The sequence below is a fragment of the Chelonus insularis genome, unplaced genomic scaffold (genome assembly GCF_013357705.1).
Source record: "Chelonus insularis isolate UGA/USDA-ARS -01 unplaced genomic scaffold, ASM1335770v1 contig_346_pilon, whole genome shotgun sequence".
NCBI lineage: Eukaryota > Metazoa > Arthropoda > Insecta > Hymenoptera > Braconidae > Chelonus > Chelonus insularis.
The window spans coordinates 199,797-220,041 of record NW_023276510.1 but is presented as its reverse complement, the minus strand read 5'-3'; the positions used below and the strand labels follow the sequence as shown (position 1 = coordinate 220,041).

General features: G+C 29.9%; 5 protein-coding genes across 9 annotated transcripts; 3 read left to right on the top strand and 2 right to left on the bottom strand.

The window, feature by feature from the left end:
- Window positions 1–2,155: 2,155 nt before the first annotated feature.
- Window positions 2,156–6,666, bottom strand: LOC118066422 (uncharacterized). 2 transcript variants are annotated; one of them, XM_035082450.1, is made up of 5 exons: window positions 6,151–6,666; window positions 5,989–6,072; window positions 5,761–5,915; window positions 5,342–5,467; window positions 2,156–5,038 (listed from the first exon to the last, which is right to left on the bottom strand). In XM_035082450.1, the coding sequence occupies exons 3-5, from the start codon at window positions 5,880–5,882 to the stop codon at window positions 2,947–2,949; spliced, it is 2,340 nt and encodes a 779-aa protein (XP_034938341.1). In that variant the 5' UTR covers window positions 5,883–5,915; window positions 5,989–6,072; window positions 6,151–6,666; the 3' UTR covers window positions 2,156–2,946. The 2 variants fall into 2 exon arrangements, with proteins under 2 accessions (XP_034938341.1, XP_034938342.1); XM_035082451.1 differs by lacking the exon at window positions 5,342–5,467 and having other exon boundaries at window positions 5,989–6,666.
- Idi (Isopentenyl-diphosphate delta isomerase) lies at window positions 6,649–7,983 on the top strand. The gene is made up of 3 exons (XM_035082452.1): window positions 6,649–6,767; window positions 6,871–7,409; window positions 7,482–7,983. Exons 2-3 carry the CDS (start codon window positions 7,134–7,136, stop codon window positions 7,944–7,946), a joined length of 741 nt encoding a protein of 246 aa, XP_034938343.1. The 5' UTR covers window positions 6,649–6,767; window positions 6,871–7,133; the 3' UTR covers window positions 7,947–7,983.
- A 650-nt stretch (window positions 7,984–8,633) lies between these two features.
- Window positions 8,634–13,039, top strand: Stt3B (catalytic subunit 3B of the oligosaccharyltransferase complex). Of its 2 annotated transcripts, none has more exons than XM_035082542.1 (6): window positions 8,634–9,009; window positions 9,094–9,792; window positions 9,871–10,725; window positions 10,824–11,285; window positions 11,534–11,624; window positions 12,039–13,039. In XM_035082542.1, exons 1-6 carry the CDS (start codon window positions 8,792–8,794, stop codon window positions 12,120–12,122), a joined length of 2,409 nt encoding a protein of 802 aa, XP_034938433.1. In that variant the 5' UTR covers window positions 8,634–8,791; the 3' UTR covers window positions 12,123–13,039. The 2 variants fall into 2 exon arrangements, with proteins under 2 accessions (XP_034938433.1, XP_034938434.1); XM_035082543.1 differs by having other exon boundaries at window positions 12,004–13,039.
- A 131-nt stretch (window positions 13,040–13,170) lies between these two features.
- On the top strand, window positions 13,171–17,830 carry l(3)L1231 (lethal (3) L1231). Of its 3 annotated transcripts, none has more exons than XM_035082547.1 (5): window positions 13,171–13,333; window positions 13,965–14,478; window positions 14,637–14,820; window positions 15,001–16,397; window positions 16,479–17,830. In XM_035082547.1, the coding sequence occupies exons 4-5, from the start codon at window positions 15,029–15,031 to the stop codon at window positions 16,643–16,645; spliced, it is 1,536 nt and encodes a 511-aa protein (XP_034938438.1). In that variant the 5' UTR covers window positions 13,171–13,333; window positions 13,965–14,478; window positions 14,637–14,820; window positions 15,001–15,028; the 3' UTR covers window positions 16,646–17,830. The 3 variants fall into 3 exon arrangements, with proteins under 3 accessions (XP_034938438.1, XP_034938436.1, XP_034938437.1); XM_035082545.1 differs by having other exon boundaries at window positions 14,637–14,825; XM_035082546.1 differs by lacking the exon at window positions 13,171–13,333 and having other exon boundaries at window positions 13,618–14,478; window positions 14,637–14,825.
- A 192-nt stretch (window positions 17,831–18,022) lies between these two features.
- Window positions 18,023–20,224, bottom strand: LOC118066486 (protein phosphatase 1 regulatory subunit 36-like). Its single transcript, XM_035082548.1, has 6 exons — window positions 19,991–20,224; window positions 19,780–19,912; window positions 19,211–19,715; window positions 18,894–19,100; window positions 18,575–18,813; window positions 18,023–18,510 (listed from the first exon to the last, which is right to left on the bottom strand). The coding sequence occupies exons 1-6, from the start codon at window positions 20,059–20,061 to the stop codon at window positions 18,283–18,285; spliced, it is 1,383 nt and encodes a 460-aa protein (XP_034938439.1). The 5' UTR covers window positions 20,062–20,224; the 3' UTR covers window positions 18,023–18,282.
- Between the last annotated feature and the right edge of the window lie 21 nt (window positions 20,225–20,245).

The following is a 20,245-nucleotide window of genomic DNA, read 5'->3' as shown; positions in this document are numbered from 1 at the left end:
ATGATAATATTATGTGAACAAGTGGAAACAAAAAATTTTAAAACTGACGTAAGTGAAAGAAAATCATTGAAACTCAAGTGTAATTAATATATAAAAAATAAACATATGCGAAACTACAATCTATCGCAATTTTGTACATTTAAATTCGAAGATTGGCGGTCGATGTTTGGCGAAAAATTATTTAAATTTTTTGTGGACTCAAAGAGATGAAATAAAAATAATTAAATAGATTTTTGAATTCGTCTTTATGTTAATTATAATCAGAAATCTGTAAAAATCAATTATACTGCGTGATAAAGCTTTATTAATATACATAATGTTACTTCATATTATTTATTTATGATAAAAAAGTTAATTAGAAAAATAATCCCGAATGAATCACGCTTAATGTACATATTACTGATAAATTCGATTTTAATGAATACTTATACATTAAAGTTTATTGATCTTTTGTCAGTTCCTTATTGCATTTGCTTGGTATCAGTACTCCCAGTTAATAAGAGTTTTATTTATTAATTTTAATTTTTTTTTTCAAGTTTGATTTATAAATGGTATGTATTCAAAATTATTTATTATTCTGCCTCACGTATTTAAAAAATTTATCACTGTGAATATTATTATAAAAAATAATTTAAAAAACAAATTTCTTTATCACGCAGTATTAAGCAATTCGAAAGATTTTTAAAACGCGGGACAATAAATAACATTCAGATTGAAAAAGAAAAATTCAACGAAATCCTCATAAAAGTTCATCGAATTTCAACTTATTTACAAAAAATATCACTTACAGAAATCAATTTATATATGTGGAGAATTAAAATAAAACAAATTTAAACAAAAATATATTAACAAATAATTAATCAATAACCAAAACAAAATGTTAAAAAGACCGTAGTAGAAAAAAATTAACAAAATTGCGATCGTAAAAGAAAAGAAAAAATAAAGATAAGATTATAATTTACAAGTATACAGTTACATCCTATCATCCCTGATATGCCAATCAATATTTCTCACACCGCGCCTTAAAATAAATAAAAAAGAAAATACAGTAAATAAAAAAAAAATTTAGAAAGAAAGATGAACATACCCCTAAAAAATGGACAGATTTATCTAATCTATGTGTGTATACATATTCAAGTATATCGTTGTAATTTAAGCAAAACGTCATGTAAAGTATCAACGATAAAGAGATAACAGTGTAAAATGTATGGAAAAAATCAATCTCTAAACCACAAATCAGCAAAATCATATTAAAATTAAACAATGTAATATTTTACAAAAAAAAATGATGAAAGGTAAATGGCGTTTATATGTCTACTAAAAGAGACTCTCGGTTTTTTTCTATTAGCCCTCAATAAGAATAGTACGATAACAACGACGTTCGTTAATGAATTAAATAATAATTCATAATTTAAATAATGGGTAACAATGAATATTAATAAGTCGTATTTTACTACGTGTAATATGTATATATTATCAATATATACATACGTATGTGTACATAAACTAAATGCGAGACGAGATCATATACGCACTTTTTATTATTTAACTAAAATAACGACGTTTATTGTAATTATCTTAATAATCAATTTCATTAAAAAAAACTGGATAAAGTTCTTATGATATGAACTTTTTATTGAAAGTTATGTAAGTATTGTTCTTCTATTTTTTCATCAATGTTTAAATGATTTTTAAGTTTTAATGAAAATTGCAAAATTTATTATTTAAAAATTTTATTCACATACTTTTTAATCGTGATTATTTTATTATAATAACACTCATGAAATGCTCAATAATTTGCATACGTACAAAATGAGTTTATAAAATAATGCGCTTCTGTACATACACGCGATTATTGTTAGATTTGATAAGTAAATAATATTAATTATTAAAAAAAATTTTTTTTTTTTTCGTTGAAAGGATTGCACTTGTAAAATTCTTATGGCCTTATACATATAATATATATGTTATATTAATTTTAATAAGCATTTATTTATTATAAAATTATTTTTATTAAAAATCGGATAATATAATTTTCATTAATTCGTATAAGCATTTTAAATAAAAAGTTTTTTTTACAAAAAAAAAAATGAAAAAATAATCATTATAATATCGAAGTATGTTATTTTTTGAAGTATTCAAATGGAATGCGTGCTCAAATAAATAAATAATTATAGTTATAATAATTTAGTTCTTTTTCTTATCGACCAAAATAGTATACATACGCTTTGATAAAAGAATATATTTACATAATTCGATGAACGGAAAAATAAATCATTTTTAAATTATATTGATTAATCAGTATTGTTACAAATGTCAGTTCTTTTTATTACAAAAAAGTCAATTGTTTTTAGTTATTGTTTTTTTATATTATTGATTCTTTTCTGTTCATTGTTTGCATTTGATCTTACACTTGATGCGCTGTTCTCTCACTTCTAGTCTTTATCAGTCTTATATTTATTAGCATACATTATTTTACCATTTTTATATTACGGTTAAATCAATGACAAACTTTGATAGTTTATAGCTTATATTAATATTTGTTATAAAAATTGTAGCATGCTCTGAAAACTATTGTTTGCTTTTTTTTTCTACCAGGTATTTTTATCTAATGGAAATTATATGTAAATGGCAAAGATAACAAGAAGACGTGAAAAATTTTATGTTCACTTTTATAAAATAATATCCATTAAATATTTTAAAAAATATTTTTGAATATTTTATATTATCGTTATATTTTTATAAATTATTTTATTCAATAATAATTTAATTATTATTGAAATTAATGAATTTAATTTAATAATTATACTCTATAAAAATTTCGTCAAGATTACATCTATTTATTTATTTCAATAACTTTTTCTGATCTTTGATCTTTTAAATTACGCAGTCAAAAACTTAAATGTTGTCTTGTACTATTCATGTTCCTTATATTTATCTTAATCTTCAAACTTGAACATACTGTTCGTCGTCAGTATCGGTATTATCGGTAAAAGCTCGTGACGTTTCTTGGATTTTTTCATAATTAGAGTCATCATTCTGCCGTTTGACTTTCTCATACCCGTCAATATTTTGATCATCATGCTTATAAGAATTAACTTGCTCATACGGTGGATCTGAATTGGTTTTGTGTGTCACGCTCATATATCGAACACTTTCATAATTGGGATCACTATTGTGGACTGATTCATAATTTGGATCAGTGTCACTATCCCCTGGACGACAAACTGAAGCATAATTTGGTTCTCCATGGTCATGAGGCATGCTCTCGTAATTCGGCTCGGAATCAGTGTCAGCATCAAGATCAACGCGTCTTCGTAATCTAACTTTCTCGTAACCTGGATCTTCACTGCTGGCATTACTTACTTGTCGATGTTTAAAGGGCACCGAGTAAAAAGGTAAGACATCGATACCATTTCTCATACTTGTAGTTGGTTGAGTAATTGGTTTAGAGTCTTCTCCTCTTGAAAATAACGGTCGTAGCATTTCATAATTTGGATCATTTGCTCCAATAGAACCAATTGATCTCTGATTATTTATCGGTTCAAAAATATCTTCAGGAGTTAAACGGTCAAGCTCATATTTTCTTCCAACAACGTTAAATTCAATAGTAGATTCCGTATTCAATACTTCCATAGGAACATTTGATGTTCTGTTCACTTCAGGCTCTCTTTTATGGATTTCTACTGAATCATGGCTAGACCACGATGCTCGACTGATTTCAACAAGATTCATTTTTTTCTCTTGGCTTGGATTTTCTCCTTGAACGTTATTAGAAGATCTAGGGCAGGATTCTTCTTCAGAATCTCTTTTTTTCTTCATTACTTTTGCATACATATCTTCAACAGACTTCCCAGAAGCAAGACCTTGGTGATTTGAATATTCCTCTACTTTAGCATGTTTATCAACATGAGCATAAACATCACCGCTATCTTCCGGTGGTGGCAGTGGAGGCGGTGGAGGTGGAAGAGGAGAATTGGCTTGACGTTTCTCAGGTTTAGGAGATCCTGGATTAATTATTGAACTTGTAGCGCTTGAAGATGAAGCTTGTCGAGAATGTGCATGAGCGACATGTCTTAAACTATCAACACTAGGTGGTTGTGGAGCTGGGAATATAAATGATTCTTCAGGATTAATTCGTGGAGTAACTTGATGAACTTGTGGTTGAACTTCTGCATGAACTTGTCTATTTTGTTCACTGATCATTGGCTGAATTTGTGCATAAGTTTCACTACCACTGGTATAAATTTTCTCTTGCTCATCAATTGCTGCATACATTTCATCTGAATCATCAGAAACTGTAGCATAATGTGAGTCTGTAGGAGGTCGAGGATTTTGTCGATTTTGATGTGCTGCTTTAGTTTGTGCAATTATATTAGCAAGTGGTTCACGAACACTGATACTAGTATATCCCTTAGAATCTTGAGAATCTCCACTAAAATGTTGAGGAGGACCACTATGTTGAGGTTGTGGTGGTCTTGGTAATGACATCAGTATTGGTGGTGTCATATAGGGTAAATCTTGATTCGCTTGAACACCTCCAGTGATAGCATTTGCTGCTTGAATATCACCAGTTGATGCATCAATATTTAACAAAGAATTATGCGAAGATGATCTACGAGCTCTTGGTGGAGCTACTGGATTATTTACTTGACTTGTTGAAGGATTCTGGTTAACATCCAGTGGACTAGCATTTCTAAAACTGTTTTGTCGATTTATTTCAGATTTAGAAACATTTTGAACTTGTGCATAAGGATGCTCATCTGTCGTAGAGTTTACGGAATTCAACCTAGCGTAAGGCGAAGCACTATCATCTTCTTGTAGTGATGAAGTTTCTTGGGAGCTTGTGCGAGTCGCACGTTGATTGTCGTGTTTAGAGTTTTTATCTCTAACAGTAGCATATAGTTCTGAAGAATCTCCCATAATTTCTGCTGCTTCGTAAATAATATCTTGCGATGCTGATCCAATGCCATTCTCATCAGCGCTAGCATTTCGATCCTTTGGAATGTCTGGAAGGCTCCTGTTTGCACTACTTGCTCTGAGAAAAAAAAATTTTTATTTAATTAATATTGATTGGTGGTAAACAAAAGATTTATAGTGATAGATGGCAAAATTATAGTCGATGTTAATAAGGACAAGAGCTGGGTTAAAAATATTAGTTGAGAGAAATATGAAAAAGCGTTAAAAAAGAAAAATAGTGATCAGTCTCCGAAGACCATTCGTAAATATTAATTAGCATTCATGATTTATTAATAAGGGATGTTGAATAAGTTATTGATTTTAGTTATGGTATCATCAGGCATAAGGGTCATGCGGCCATGCCAGATCATGGGCTTGGCACCTTTTTGCACCATCCACAGCATCCAGAGTAACAACTTGGGCGATATCCAACGTTGGTTGTCCATCAAAAACGTCATTTTCAGCACGGGTGATTGTTACCATACCCGCAAGTCCCAGAAACTCGCTCCTGTTGTTACAGAGTCATAGTAATCAACTTGATCCAGCTTTTCTCTTTACGTTAATCCATAATTTTGTATTTTTTTTTAAACATAAATGAAGAAAGATAAAGTCCAACTAAGAGCGTCATAATGGACGCAATTATAGGGTATTCAAGGAAAAGTGTAACAAATAAAAATTTAAATGACAAAAAATAAACTGATAATTATGCTTGGAATAGCAAAAAATAGTCGCTCAATGGATTCATAAAATTATGTAATACCGAATTTTAATTGTTGATATTTAGTCATAATTTTTACATACTTGTTTTCATTATGTCTGCAGCTACAAATACAAGCTACGATAAATCCAACAAAAGATAACAGAGCAGCTATGGAAACAACCCAGTAACACCAGGCATCTTGCTCTAGGAAGGTATCGTACATGATCTCCGAGTTGTTCTTTAGCGTAATTTAAGCCTAGATTAGTAAAACAATTGTCTTCATTATAAAGTTCATGACTCATTCGCTTAAAAATGACTCATCAACATACCTGAACAATAAATGTAAACTATCTCCAACGATTCCAGTCTTGGATCATTTTCATTATCAAGGCCTAGTTATTTATTTCAACTGACTACCCATAAAGAACTGATGTGAATAATGCGAATGTAACTCTTAAGTTACATTGAAAATTTCAATTTTACTATCTTACCCAGATAATCTGCGGTATAATGTATAACAATCAAACAGGAAAAGTGTCAATTATATCAATCACAGACAGTCGCATTTGACACTTATGTTATCCAACATAACAGTTCAATATAAAACAACTCCATTTTATTTATCGAATCACTTTCACTTGATAGACAAGTAAATATCATTCATTTATTTGCTAAGAATTTGTTTAAATTCTGCATTTTTTTTTTAAAAAAAGTTTACTCATAACCATGTAGTACGATATAATCACAAACTTTTCGAAAAAATGCTCCGCTACATAACCTCAGTTTCATGATTATGGCTTTAGTTAGATGGAGAGGGATTGAAGAGTGACATCACAACAATTCTCATGTCTGATAGGCTCGTATTATTTACATGTATTCACGTGCATATGCATTAATAGGTTTAAGATGTGTAAAAAAAATTTCTCTTACTTTCAAACTCAATATAAACGATTTAAATAGATACGCTTATAAGCTTTTGGTCATTCTAGCATTGTGACCCACTTGATACTCATACATTCCACAACCTTCACTCATCGAAATTCCTTGTTACCTGACGTATTATCAACTAACCTTGACGAATATTCAGCTAGAACTGCTTATCTTAAAGGTGAATTGCATATTTTTGCACAACTTTAGTGTATTTAAAAGAAATTTTTACTCAATAGATTGTTTTTTTGTTACGCTAATATCTGGTAATACTTTTTTCACAGCTAAAAGGATTTAATCTCTGAAAAATACTACTTGTTATTCATCATCTTTCAAGTGTGTTTTGAAAACATCTGAATTGTCATGGAGATAGAGGTGACTAGGATCATGTGCTGAGAGCTTCAAACAACAAACTACATAGTGAACTTTTTTGTACTCAGTAGACTTAAACTTAGATTGCCAAGAAGTTTATTTAAAGCTTCAACCGAAGATTCATTGAAGTTTACTATCTTGTTAATAATAGATTGAAATTTACATTAATCAAGACATGTTGAAATTTGCTGGAAGAGTGAAAAGTGCAGTAAGAACATTGACTTTATCTGCTGGTCGAAATGCTACTCCGAAAGTGGCTCCTGTTCAAGAAGCTGCTTTAGAAGAAAGATGTATTCTTGTAGATGAATTTGACAAACCCCTAGGCTATGCATCAAAAAGAAATTGTCATCAGGTGAATGTAGATAGAGATATTCCATTACACAGGGCTTTTAGTGTATTTTTATTTAATCAACATGGTGATTTATTACTCCAAAAACGATCTGAATCAAAGGTAAGTCAACAAGCTAAAAAAAATATTGACATTTGAAGAAATAACAGTAGCTGATATTTATTTATTTTGAAGATAACGTTCCCGGGTTATTATACAAACACTTGCTGTAGCCATCCTTTAATGGAAGTCCCTGGTGAAGCTGAAGAACGTGATGCGCTTGGAGTGAAACGTGCAGCACGTAGAAGGCTTGCACATGAGCTTGGCATTCCTACGAGTGAAATTCAACTTGATGAGTTTTGCTACATTACTAGAATTCATTATCATGCTTTGAACGATGATGATATATGGGGTGAACATGAAATAGATTATATTCTATTTTTACAAAAAAATAAAGTGACTTTAGATCCCAATCCAGACGAGGTCAGCGAAATAAGATGGGTATCTAGGGCAAACATTAATAAATTCGTCCATGAATGCAATTCTCCTCTTACTCCATGGTTCAAATTAATACTTACACATGAATTGCCTGTTTGGTGGGATAATTTAAAATCATTAAACAAAGTCAAGAATCATGAAACCATTCAAAAATTTGTATAAATATTCGATTATAAAATAAATTAATTGTGATATTGTATGTATTATTTTAAGTCTTATCAAATGGGTATTTCAGTCTCTACTAAAAAGATGTATCATAATTAATTTTTCAGTGAATCTCGACTAGATTATTTGATATTAATTTATTTAATGTCTTACAAAATATGCTAAAACATTTAAGGTGTAAGGAATTTGTATACAATGGACTTTGTATTTAATATAAATAATCGAAGCTATAACTTTGTGGAGATTTTGTATTTTAATTTATGAAATAAATCAAATTTATATGTAAATTCTTCTATTTTCAATACTTCACTGTTTCTTAATATGTTCGAAAATATATTTCTTATCAATAATTATATAGATAATCTTAATGAGTTAAATTCCAACTTTCAAATTTTAATTTGATCGATTGACCAATTTGTAATAGATGTCGTAACTAGTAATTTTGAAATGCGCGCCATTTTATAAAATTTAACTAAAAATATTTTCTTTTATCTTTAACAATTATAAGTGAATATTTTTAATTATTCTACGAATTAAAAGGCAATTATTAAAGCTCATTTCCTAAAACAACTCATTACAAATTAAAAAATAATTTATTTCTAATCTAAGAAAAAAATATAAAGTACTAGAACCTAGGGACTTTTACTTTAGGAAGTTCGCCTTTGCCGGCTTTTGACGTGTCCTAGCCTAGCTGGTGCAGCCGACGGAGGTTCGGTGGTGGTTGTGATAAAATTTGCTACGTGTCTCTCGTGGTGTTATGAGTGGTATTCATAAGTGCAGCAAATGATTTACAACAATAACTAATTGGGTAATATACTTACTTCGGCCCGTAAAAATTAAAAATGCAATCCAAGGCAAATCCTACGGGGTCGAAAAAAGTCATGTTTCCTGACAAAAAATCTTCCGCTAAACAAATGAAATCTTCTACGTTGACTAATGCTGCTGGTCTCAGCTCTCTTATCACATTTACTGTGCTTCTTCTCGCATGGATATCCGGATTTGCCTCAAGATTGTTTGCTATTATCCGATTCGAAAGTATAATTCATGAATTTGATCCATGGTAAGAATTCGATTTATTTCTCGTTCTAAGCATGCAAGTTATATTGAGGTTTTTTTCATTTATCATTTTTTACTTCTTCAACAGGTTTAACTACCGAGCAACTGTTTATATGGTTCAACATGGATTTTATAACTTTCTCAACTGGTTTGACGAACGAGCCTGGTATCCATTAGGACGAATTGTTGGTGGAACTGTGTATCCTGGACTTATGATAACATCTGGGTCCATCCACTACATTCTTCACTCACTGAATATTCCAGTTCACATACGAGACATATGTGTATTCCTTGCTCCAGTTTTCAGTGGCCTTACAGCAATTTCCACATACTTCTTAACAAAAGAATTATGGAGTGCTGGCGCGGGACTTTTTGCCGCATGTTTTATCGCTATCGTGCCTGGCTATATATCAAGATCAGTGGCGGGTAGTTATGACAACGAGGGTATAGCAATATTTGCTTTGCAATTTACTTATTATTTATGGGTGAAGTCCGTGAAAAAAGGATCAATTTTTTGGGCTGCAATGACTGCCCTCTCATACTTCTACATGGTTTCGGCTTGGGGAGGATATGTTTTTATCATTAACTTAATTCCTCTCCATGTCTTTGTTTTATTACTAATGAATCGATTTAGTAACAGATTATTTGTCAGTTACACTATTTTCTATATTCTTGGACTCTTACTAAGTATGCAAATTCCTTTTGTTGGTTTTCAACCAATCAGAACGTCGGAACACATGGCAGCTGGAGGAGTTTTTGCACTTCTCATCTTTGTAGGAACTTTAAAGTAAGAAAATGTTCATTTTTTTTATTCTAAAATTGTTTAAGTATTTGATACTAATAAAAGAATTTTTTGCTATTACAGATACTTAAGAACAATTTTTACCAAATCGGAAATGAAATATTTTGGAGGTGTTGTTGCAGTAATTGCAGCCGTGTTTTTAGTAGCATTAATTATTTTGACAAATCTAGGAGTTGTAGCACCTTGGAGTGGAAGATTTTACAGTCTTTGGGATGCAGGATATGCAAAAATCCACATTCCTATAATTGCCTCTGTCTCAGAACATCAACCAACAACCTGGTTCAGCTTTTTCTTCGATTTACACATTCTTGTGTCTACCTTCCCCGTTGGCTTATGGTACTGCATTAAACGTATCAATGATGAACGTGTTTTCATCATTTTGTACGCGCTAAGTGCAGTTTACTTTGCTGGCGTAATGGTTCGTCTAATGCTTACACTAACACCAGTTGTATGCATGTTATCTGGAGTGGCGTTCAGCAGTCTTTTAGAACTTTATCTTAAGTTGGAAGACGATCGAGGACCAGGTGATAGAGATGCTGATAGTAGTGAAGCTGATAGTGAAACAGAAGGAGAACGTAGTCCGGGCCGTGGATTGTATGATAAAGCAGGAAAACTGAGAAGAATGAAACATGAGAGACCAAAGGGTAATGGTGATGCTCTTGGATCTAATCTACGTAGTGGAGTTGTCATCGGTACACTCTTACTACTTATGATGTTCGCCATACACTGCACCTGGGTTACTAGTAATGCTTACTCCAGTCCGTCCATCGTCCTTGCATCGTATACTAATGACGGAGGAAGAAGTATTCTTGATGATTTCCGTGAAGCTTATTACTGGCTCGCACAAAATACTCCAACAGATGCTCGAGTGATGAGTTGGTGGGATTATGGATATCAGATTGCTGGAATGGCTAATAGGTTTGCTACACATAATTTTTTTTAATAACTTTAACTAAATGAAATAATGACAGTTAATATAATATTTAATCTAATATTGTATATTTTTATTTTTCTAGGACAACTCTAGTCGATAATAATACGTGGAATAATTCACATATTGCCCTGGTAGGAAAAGCAATGAGCTCAACTGAGCCTAAAGCGTATGAAATTATGACTTCGTTAGACGTAGATTATGTTCTTGTGATTTTTGGAGGAATGATTGGTTATACTGGTGATGATATTAATAAATTTTTGTGGATGGTACGCATTGCTGAAGGAGAACATCCTCAAGATATTCGTGAGAGTGATTACTATACTGAACGTGGAGAATTTAGAGTTGATGCTGAAGGATCTCCAACTCTTCTTAACTGTCTTATGTATAAGTTAAGTTATTACCGCTTCGGTGAAGTTGCTTTAGATTATCGTATGCCTGCTGGATTTGATCGCACAAGGCACGCTGAAATAGGAAATAAAAATTTTAAACTGACGTACCTGGAGGAGGCCTATACTACAGAACATTGGCTAGTGAGAATTTACAGGTAATATATTCATATATTAATATATAATTAATTATTTATTAGCAAAGTTATTTTAACCTAACTTCATTAATAGAAATTACATATACTGTCTCTGTTCTAAAAAAGTGATCGAGAATATGAATGATTTAATGATTAGTAGACGTATTGTTTATCTATTGTAGTATACTGTGTTCTGCATTATTTAACTATTAATCCAATAAGAGTGTGAAAGAAAACACATCCAATAATATCCGTAATAATATTTACAGAGTGAAGAAGCCAAACGAGTTTAATCGGCCCAGGATCCCATTATCTGAACGAACAATAACTCGACCAACATATACTTATCACAGTAAAAAGGTTCGTATTTAATTCATATAAAATGCAAAATATTAGAGAAAAATAGTGCAAAATTAATAATGCTATAACTTCTTGAATTGAAAATTATAATTCATTCATGTAAATTATTTATAAGTAGTTATAATAGTCAATGAAGGAAGAAATATTAATTGAAAATAAACTATTTATCATGATTTTAACAATGTTTCGAGTAGAAGAATTTTTTCAATAATTTAATTTCAAGTAATTCGTTAGTTTATGTTTTTCATTATTATTAAGCAATATATCACGATTGAAAATCACTATTTTTCTCTACAACAATTTTCTTTTTTATTTGATGGTTTTTATCGTATCGTTTCTCGTTATTAATAAGATCATACGATCTGACTTTCAAGCGTAGTTAAAATTATGGGGGGCCCGGGGTTGATGTTTCAGACGGCCAAACGTAAGAAGGGCTATATCAAGGGCCGACCGACAGTTGTAAAAGGACAAAAACCACAAAGAAGAACGACCGTTTAAAATGTAAATATTTGGCAAGACTTTGTCATTTCTCCCTTGGCACCTTTATTCACAATTTCCTGGCGTTTTTTAATAATTAAAACCACCGTCCCTTCAAGTGATGAAATAAAGTCAAAAGGAATAATAAATAAAAACGCTAGGTGTGCCTCGAAATGAATGTGTACAAGAGACTAATAATATGACGGACTAAAAGAGAATAATGTAAGACCGTCAGAATACTGATTTCTTTTTTTTTTACAAATAAAATAAAAAAAACCGGATATGTCCGTAGAATAAAAAAATTGAAAAGATAAATAATTTTCATAGACATTAGACTACATTAAATAGTTTGAGAAAAAAGTTTCTCGCAAGTATCTACGTAACATTAACGATACAATAACAGTAATCGTGAATTAATCTGAATAACGTTTAAACAAAATTTCATTTTCAAAAATGGAAAAATTTTTTTACATTGAATCTAATTATTGTGTACATCTAATAATAGTGTTTGTGACAAACGCGACATTGGAGTGATGATTAGTATGCTTTGAAAGGTGGTGCATAATAGTTAATGTTGATACTAAAATGTAAAAGCAATACTTATTTTACATACAGAAATATGAACTGAATATTAATTAATAATTGATAATCAATTATTGTGTTATATCCTATCATAATTAACAAATGCAAAATCCACCAATACTTGAAAAGCATGTTTATACAATTAATTCAATTCATAAATAATAAATACAATTAATGATTTTTTATTTAATTCAATTTTACACAAAAATTGTATCTGATGTAAAAAAAAAATTTATAAAAATTAACCATTTGAACGGTTCTGTACTCGTGAAATGCTCATATCGTGAGTTTGTAAGAGTGTTTGTTTACACAGTTTGTTGTTTAGAGTCTTGTTGAAAGATAAATATTCACAATAATTCAGACTCTGATTTAATCATACAACCTTTCCTTTGAGGTACATATTTAATTATTATTTTGTTTAAGTGCAGAATTATTATTTATACAATCTACTTAGCTAATTAAATAGAAAACAAGTATATGTATATAAATGTGAGTAACTCAAAGTTTTCAATATATTGATTTCTGAAATAGAAAGCACTTAATATTAAAATTTAAAAATTAGTTCATATAAAACAAATTTTCATAGGTTATGTTCTACATGTCAAAATCAGCTGATTGATTATTTCTATTCATTGAAATTATTTATCAAGGTACATTATTATGATATGTTATGATTTTAATGATAAATTTAAATCATTGACAATAATTAACTCACAAATGAAAGCTGATTCCATTAGAATAGAATATTTATAGAAAAACAAAAATTAAAAAAAACTTAAATAATTAATGAAAATATTCATGTCGATTTATATTTCATTTTATATTAATAAACACAAAAATTGTTAATTTTAAAAATTAATTATTGAGGCCATAAAAATTGATCCGATTCATTCTATAGTTGAGAACAATGGATTGCTGAATATAATTTTTTAATAAATGAAAAGCGCGAAAAGTATACTTTTTCTGAATTAAATGTTTCTTAAAAATCGTATCTTATTTTTTAATAATAGACAATTGTTATTATACAATCCTGAGAAGTCTGCATCTTTAACGAACCGTTAACTGAAATTTTTACGGAATCGTGCTCCAAACAATTACTTGCATGAATTTAAAAACAGTTCCTGTATTTTTTCTCGATAATTCTCATTCAATTTCAACATTTACAAAAGATAAACAGCACAGTAATTGTTTGAAATTCTTCTTTGCATTTTTTAAAATAATCTTTATATTTGTAAATGATTAATGTTTTTAAGTAACAAAAGAAAGTGATTCAATTTCCAGGTATTTCATGGGTTAATTGAAGCGTGGGAATAAGCAACAGAGGAAGTGTTTCTACTATGTATAAATGTATTTGAAACAGGTTAGCTTGAAAATGAGTCAATTTGAACTATAAATATAAATAATAAAACGGATATAGTTATTAATTGTAATTTGAAGTATTTGAAGGATAATATAAAAGAAATTTTTTACAAGAATTGCGTGATCATAAAATTTACTTGCTTGAAATCTTGTTTGATATAGTATCCAAGTGTTAATGTGTTAGTCACACGTTTAGTTTACATGCGTGAAGGATTGTTGTGTGTAGCGGCCGCCATCTTGCTGCTTTTAGCAACTGACATGTCTTTCTAATGTTATTATCAATAATTATTTACAATTAATGTGGCCCGAGAGGTTAGACAATAGTATTAAAAATAATAAAATACACTAAAAATTAAGTTTAATACGGCCTATGTGCCTTTGTGTATTATTGTGGACTGAAAACAATTGACCCAACCTCTGTACTTGACTTCGTTTGGTGAGCTAAAATTTAGAATTATTTTTAATTATTTCATAAATTTGCCATAATATCTACAATAATGATAACATTTACATTCATTGATTGATAAGGTTTCATTAAGCAATTATTTTATTGGTTCAACAAGGAGATTATAATGAGAATTTTACATTTTAAAGGTTGGATGCAAAGCAAACATAACCATAAAACGTAGTTTATCAACTCTTGGTGTTTGTCAACTAATAAATAGTTCCTAATGGAAATTTTTGGATACATACATCAGAGGATTATTGAATTTTTCGTTTATAACATGAGAAGATTAACATTAGAAACTAATTGAATTGAGAAGCTATGTATGGCTAGGCAAGGCAAGAATTATTTTCTTTTTTCTTGAATTTTTCTCATGTATTATAATTGCTTTGGAACATGAAAAATTTTTCTTAAGTTATTTATCTGGTAATATTTACATTATCAGACAAAGTTTAAGTATAAAAGCAATAAACTCTTATACAATGAAATATTTAAAAAAATTCTATGATACAGGTGAAGAAAAATATCAAGTTTGCACTCCATGAAGATCCCAGTCCAGGAATATTCAAATATGGACAATAAACTGAAAATATCTGATCGTCTGAAGGCACTGCTTAAAACAGAAGCACGTCAAGACATTGATCCATATATATTCAGTGAACCTGAACCATTCAGTGCAGCAAGTAAACATTTGGAGTCATCAAAGAGCTCTCTAATGAGTGGGAAAACTAGTGGATCGAAAGCGAGATGTTCCAAAAAACGAATAAAAGCAGAAAATTCTCATATAAAGTGTCCTGACAATATTTCTGTATTAGATTCAAGACGAATAGATGGAGACATGGGTAACATGAAGAACTTGGAGTTGCGAGTTCCCAATAATAGTGGAATACGCAGTAAAGAAAAGTCTAATAATAATCAAGAACTTGTTAGACGAGCTAGTAGAGATCATACTCTACTTTATTATCCTCGAGCAGGGGATGAAATTTCAGATAGTGATTCTAGTAGTGATGAACTTGGCGTTTATCAACGTCATTGGTTTACAGGAGATACTAGTAACGTTCCACGAGCAGTCAAACTGTCGATACAAAGATCACAATTGCGTAGGCGTCTTATTCAACTTCATAGAAGTGGGAAAGAAGCCGAAGAATTGCTTTATAAACGTACGAGACGTCTTTTGCAAGCTGCTTATAGAAGTCAACGATTAATAAATGGACGTTTGAATAATTCAAATACCAATGGAAAATCATCTAATGGACATCTTCTCGTTGGTGGTCGTTGTCTTGCAGAAGGATGTGGTCACACGTCTCTACCATGCACTCGACATTGCTCTCGACATATTATGATGAACACTGATCAATTACTTTTTGAGCATTGCACTGCCAAATTCAGCGACAATACTCAGTGTTGTGTACCCGTGTTTGATGTGGCTCATGAATTACCACTTTGTCCAGAGCATGCACGTAAACGAGACAATTATCATCGTAAAGCTCAGGAATCAAAACCAAAAAAGACTCGTAAAAAACCTGCATCTCCAACCATTCCAAGACCTAAGAGTAATAGCAGTAGTAGCAAATCAAGGCCGAAAAAACGAAAACGACCACCTTCAGTTAAACCAGTTGAAATTAAAAATAAAATTATTCAAGAAGACAATCATTATTCAAGTCCTATTATGGGATTGAATGATAATTCTGATACAAAGACACTGAATAATCTCAATGTTGTACCTCAGAGTACTTCCAATCCTAATAATTTAAGTCTTGGCTTAGGACTTGGATCTCTTGGACTTGGAAGTAGTCTTAAAGTTGAATTAGGAGATCATGAAGTCTTTGCAGCACTTGATCCAAATGAACATGACTTTGGAAATGTTCTAAATACTCTGCCTGCTGATGCTTTTAATGATCTATTCATAGGTAGATTTATTGTTTTTCATCTGTGTTCAAGCATTTATTTATTTATGACACTTATTATTGTAACATTGAATTTAATTGTAGAGAGTCGTAACGGCGAGTATGAACCATCAAGAGAAGAGGAAGAAGAATTAGAGCGCGCATTAGAAGCTGTTGACAAGGATGTACGAAATTTAGAACGAATGGGCCAAACACATGGACTATTAGAGCCAGCTCTTCTTGCCCAATTAATGTCAGATATTGCTTCGTAGCCTTTGTCTGAATAGGTTCAAACATTTTACCGTGTAAAATCAGGTTGAATAATATTTGAATAGACAAAGAAAATAACTTGGATGTATACCTCAGTCGTTACCGATCGTAATAACAGCATGCAACAGTGAACTGGTTGACGTAATGCATAAATGTAATGTTTAACAAAATAATTCATAAAATATTTTCAAATGAAAAAAAGAATCGAATACCAGACATAATAAATAATATATTAATGGGTTTATTAATATGATGATAACTGAAACAAAATGTCTAAAAATAATTGGCAATTCTTATATATACTTATATAAGAAATAGTTTGCTTTGAAATTTATATTCATCTTTTTTCTATAGAAATGTTAGAATTTCTTCGTATATTTATCGTAGAGATATTAACAGCACCAATTATTATTTTATTTGCGATGTTGTAATTAGTGAAAAATATCCAGTAATTATTTTAACAAAGTTTGCGTCATGTGAAAAAATATCACGAGAATGTGAGAGGATTCATACATTTTTTATTAGCGTGTAAAAAAAATGCAATAGAATAATAATTTATACATCATCAAACAAAATCTGCAAGAAAAGAATGACTGTTTATAACAATCAACTAGTTTAATTTCTGTAAAAAATATAACTGAAGCATCGTCAATTAATAATTATTTGATGAGATGAAGAAGTATGGAATAGATCAAATTAAACTAAGAATAAATTTCTTACTATTCTTTCATTAGGGGACGTTGAAAAATTCGTAGATAGATTTTTTTTATTTGTTTGAAAACTATTTGAATGTTGCTTTGTACATAATGCTGGTGATGATAGACATCACCAATAATTATATGTAAATTAAATTAATAATCTAATTAATGAATGGATAACGATTACTTTTTATCGTTCGTGTAGAATTTTGCGTTAGGCTGTTTATATATTTGGAACAAGATACTTAGAAATATTAGAAAAAAAAGAAGAAAAATATAAAGAAATACAAAAAAATATATAAATAGCATTAAAAAAAAACTCTGTGAATATTAACACGTAATCTAGTAGTCTTGAGGGTAAGTTTTACACAAAAAAAGGTTAATAAGTTTTTTCAATAGCCAAATGTTGACTGACTGTATTTGTTAGAGATACATTTTGCAACTTGTGAAATTGTTCATGTAAAATTGATTAAAATTAAAAATTGTAAACTATTGTTCAATTACTGGCACAAAACTGTATTGAGAAAATAATTTTGTTTGCTAGTTTTATTTGTTACGTGATAGGTTTTAAAATTGGGAAATTAATTTAGAAATATTAAAAAAAATTAAAAATCTAATAAGTCATAAAAAAAAAATCATAGAATTGCTGTATTTTCCTGTAAGTTCTTGTATCATAAATTATTATTATTTAGTTATCATTTTAATTATTACAATTATTATTTACTATAATCGATGAATATTACGATTATAATTATTATTCATATTTAGGTAGTAATAATTACAATAAGCATATTTTTTACATGCCTTTTAGTGCTCTCTCTTGTATTTATCCCACCACAGCCAGTTCATATAAGATCTCCTGACAAATTGTACAATTTTTAGCCACTTTAAATGTTAATTATCCAAATTTTGTAAGAAAATAATAACGATAATACTAAACGTTAATTTTCCATATTCGTGGCCAGAGATATTGTATCAGAATACGTATTACTTAAGTCTCCCATATACGTATTACGATTTAATTCCCTTGATATCCATTTTTTCCTTGCAGCCTCTCGATATTTGTCATATTTACCTGGTTTTCTTGGAGATTCTCTTAAAGGAAATGTCTCTAGAAGTTCTAAATCTGATCCAGATGAAGGCATCTCAAGAAATTGTTTCTCTATGCTCTGAAACATTTTATAATTATTTCATTTTTCTCAACATGGCGAAAAACAATATAAAAATCTTTACAAATCTTTTTGTTTTTTCAGATACTGAACGTCTTCTACGTTCTACGATTTTATCAACTTCTTCTTCTTCCTCAGAAGCTTTTTTAATCGTGATATGAACTAGTGTTATATCATAATTGATTCTTGGTTCACCTAAAATTCCTACTTTTATACCTAGTTGCTCCAATTCATCTTCATCAGCAAGTAGAGCATTTTTTAGATAATTTATTCTTGGATCTTTTGATTTAAAATCAGGGAGTTCTATAGTAAAGCAGTTTGAATAAATTATTTTATTTCATTAGAAATTGTTAGAATTTCTACTATACATTAATCATGAATACCTAAAATAAATAGTCGGTAATCACAGGGTTCATTAAGCAATTCATGAGTAAGGGGAGTATTCATTAAGAGTTTCTTTTTTGGAGGCATTTTAGGACCATGAAGAATCAATAATTCTTCTTCTGAAAGACCTTGGTTCATTGAGTAATTCGTTTTTCGGTCAGCGATGTTATAAGCTTCAGTTCTGAACAATCGATGAAGCTCTACTTCTATGGAAAAATCAATTTTCTATTTAAAAGACTAATTCTACTTACTTTTATGTCCATGTTGTCTGATACTCATGTTAATTTATTTTAATAATAGTAAATAAAATAACTACCTATTAAAGAGAACTGCTTTCGGGCCAAAGCTATCCAAACAATTCTATGAGCAACTTGGATAAATGTTTCAAAAATTCTAAGATCTTTTTCTCCCTGAGAAATTATTAACTTTGAATCCATTCCAGCCATTAAATGATGAAATTTAGCAGTTTCTTTACTTCCAAGTAGTAGTAAACAATATTTTTTTGCTATGATACATCTTAGAACTTTTAGTTCATGAGCTTTTTTTAATCTTGCACCAATAGCAAGTGGATTATAAGCTTTCTTTGCAGTCGCTACTTTTTTCTTCATTATTTCCTGTTCCCACACTTGTAAATAAAATTGAAAATACATTATCAAGGCTCGAAGTAAACGATCCACTAGTGGAAGATGAAGAAAATTAATGAATTGAAGGCTAACTGGAGTTATTAGAAAATATAGTACTAGGTTTTTTATGTCTTGAAGAATAATAATGTCAGGTTCATTGGGTGATACTTTACGATAATAATATTTTCGATATTTTATCTGAAAATAACGGAATGATGGTTGTAACAGATTAATAAATATTTTTAAGAATTTTTTCATTTACTTTTTGACTAGAATTTAGAATATCTAAGAAATTTAAATTTAAATAAGCATGGGGACAATAGATCTGAGATTTAGTTCTGATTTTTTTTCTTCTCTTGAGACTTTTAATTTTCTTTTCTTCTTCTTCATCAGCTCTAAAATAAATTTTATATTACAATTATTCAAAAAATGGGTTATATAAATTCGATGAGAGTTGATTCAAATTATATTACCCTAATACAGACAATCTTTCATGAAAATCATCCCAAACATAATATTTTTCTTGATTAAGCTCCATAGTCATTTTTTAAAGTTTTCACTTCACTATTATTGCAAACAATACATCATTAATTTTTATAAAAAATCACAAAAAAAATTAACATTTCCCGAATTTGTACTAGCTGAAGTTGTAGCTATCTATTGATTGTACCAACAAGTACCAGCTTATTGAGAACCCTTCGTTTGTCATCTTTTTCTTAAGCAATAAT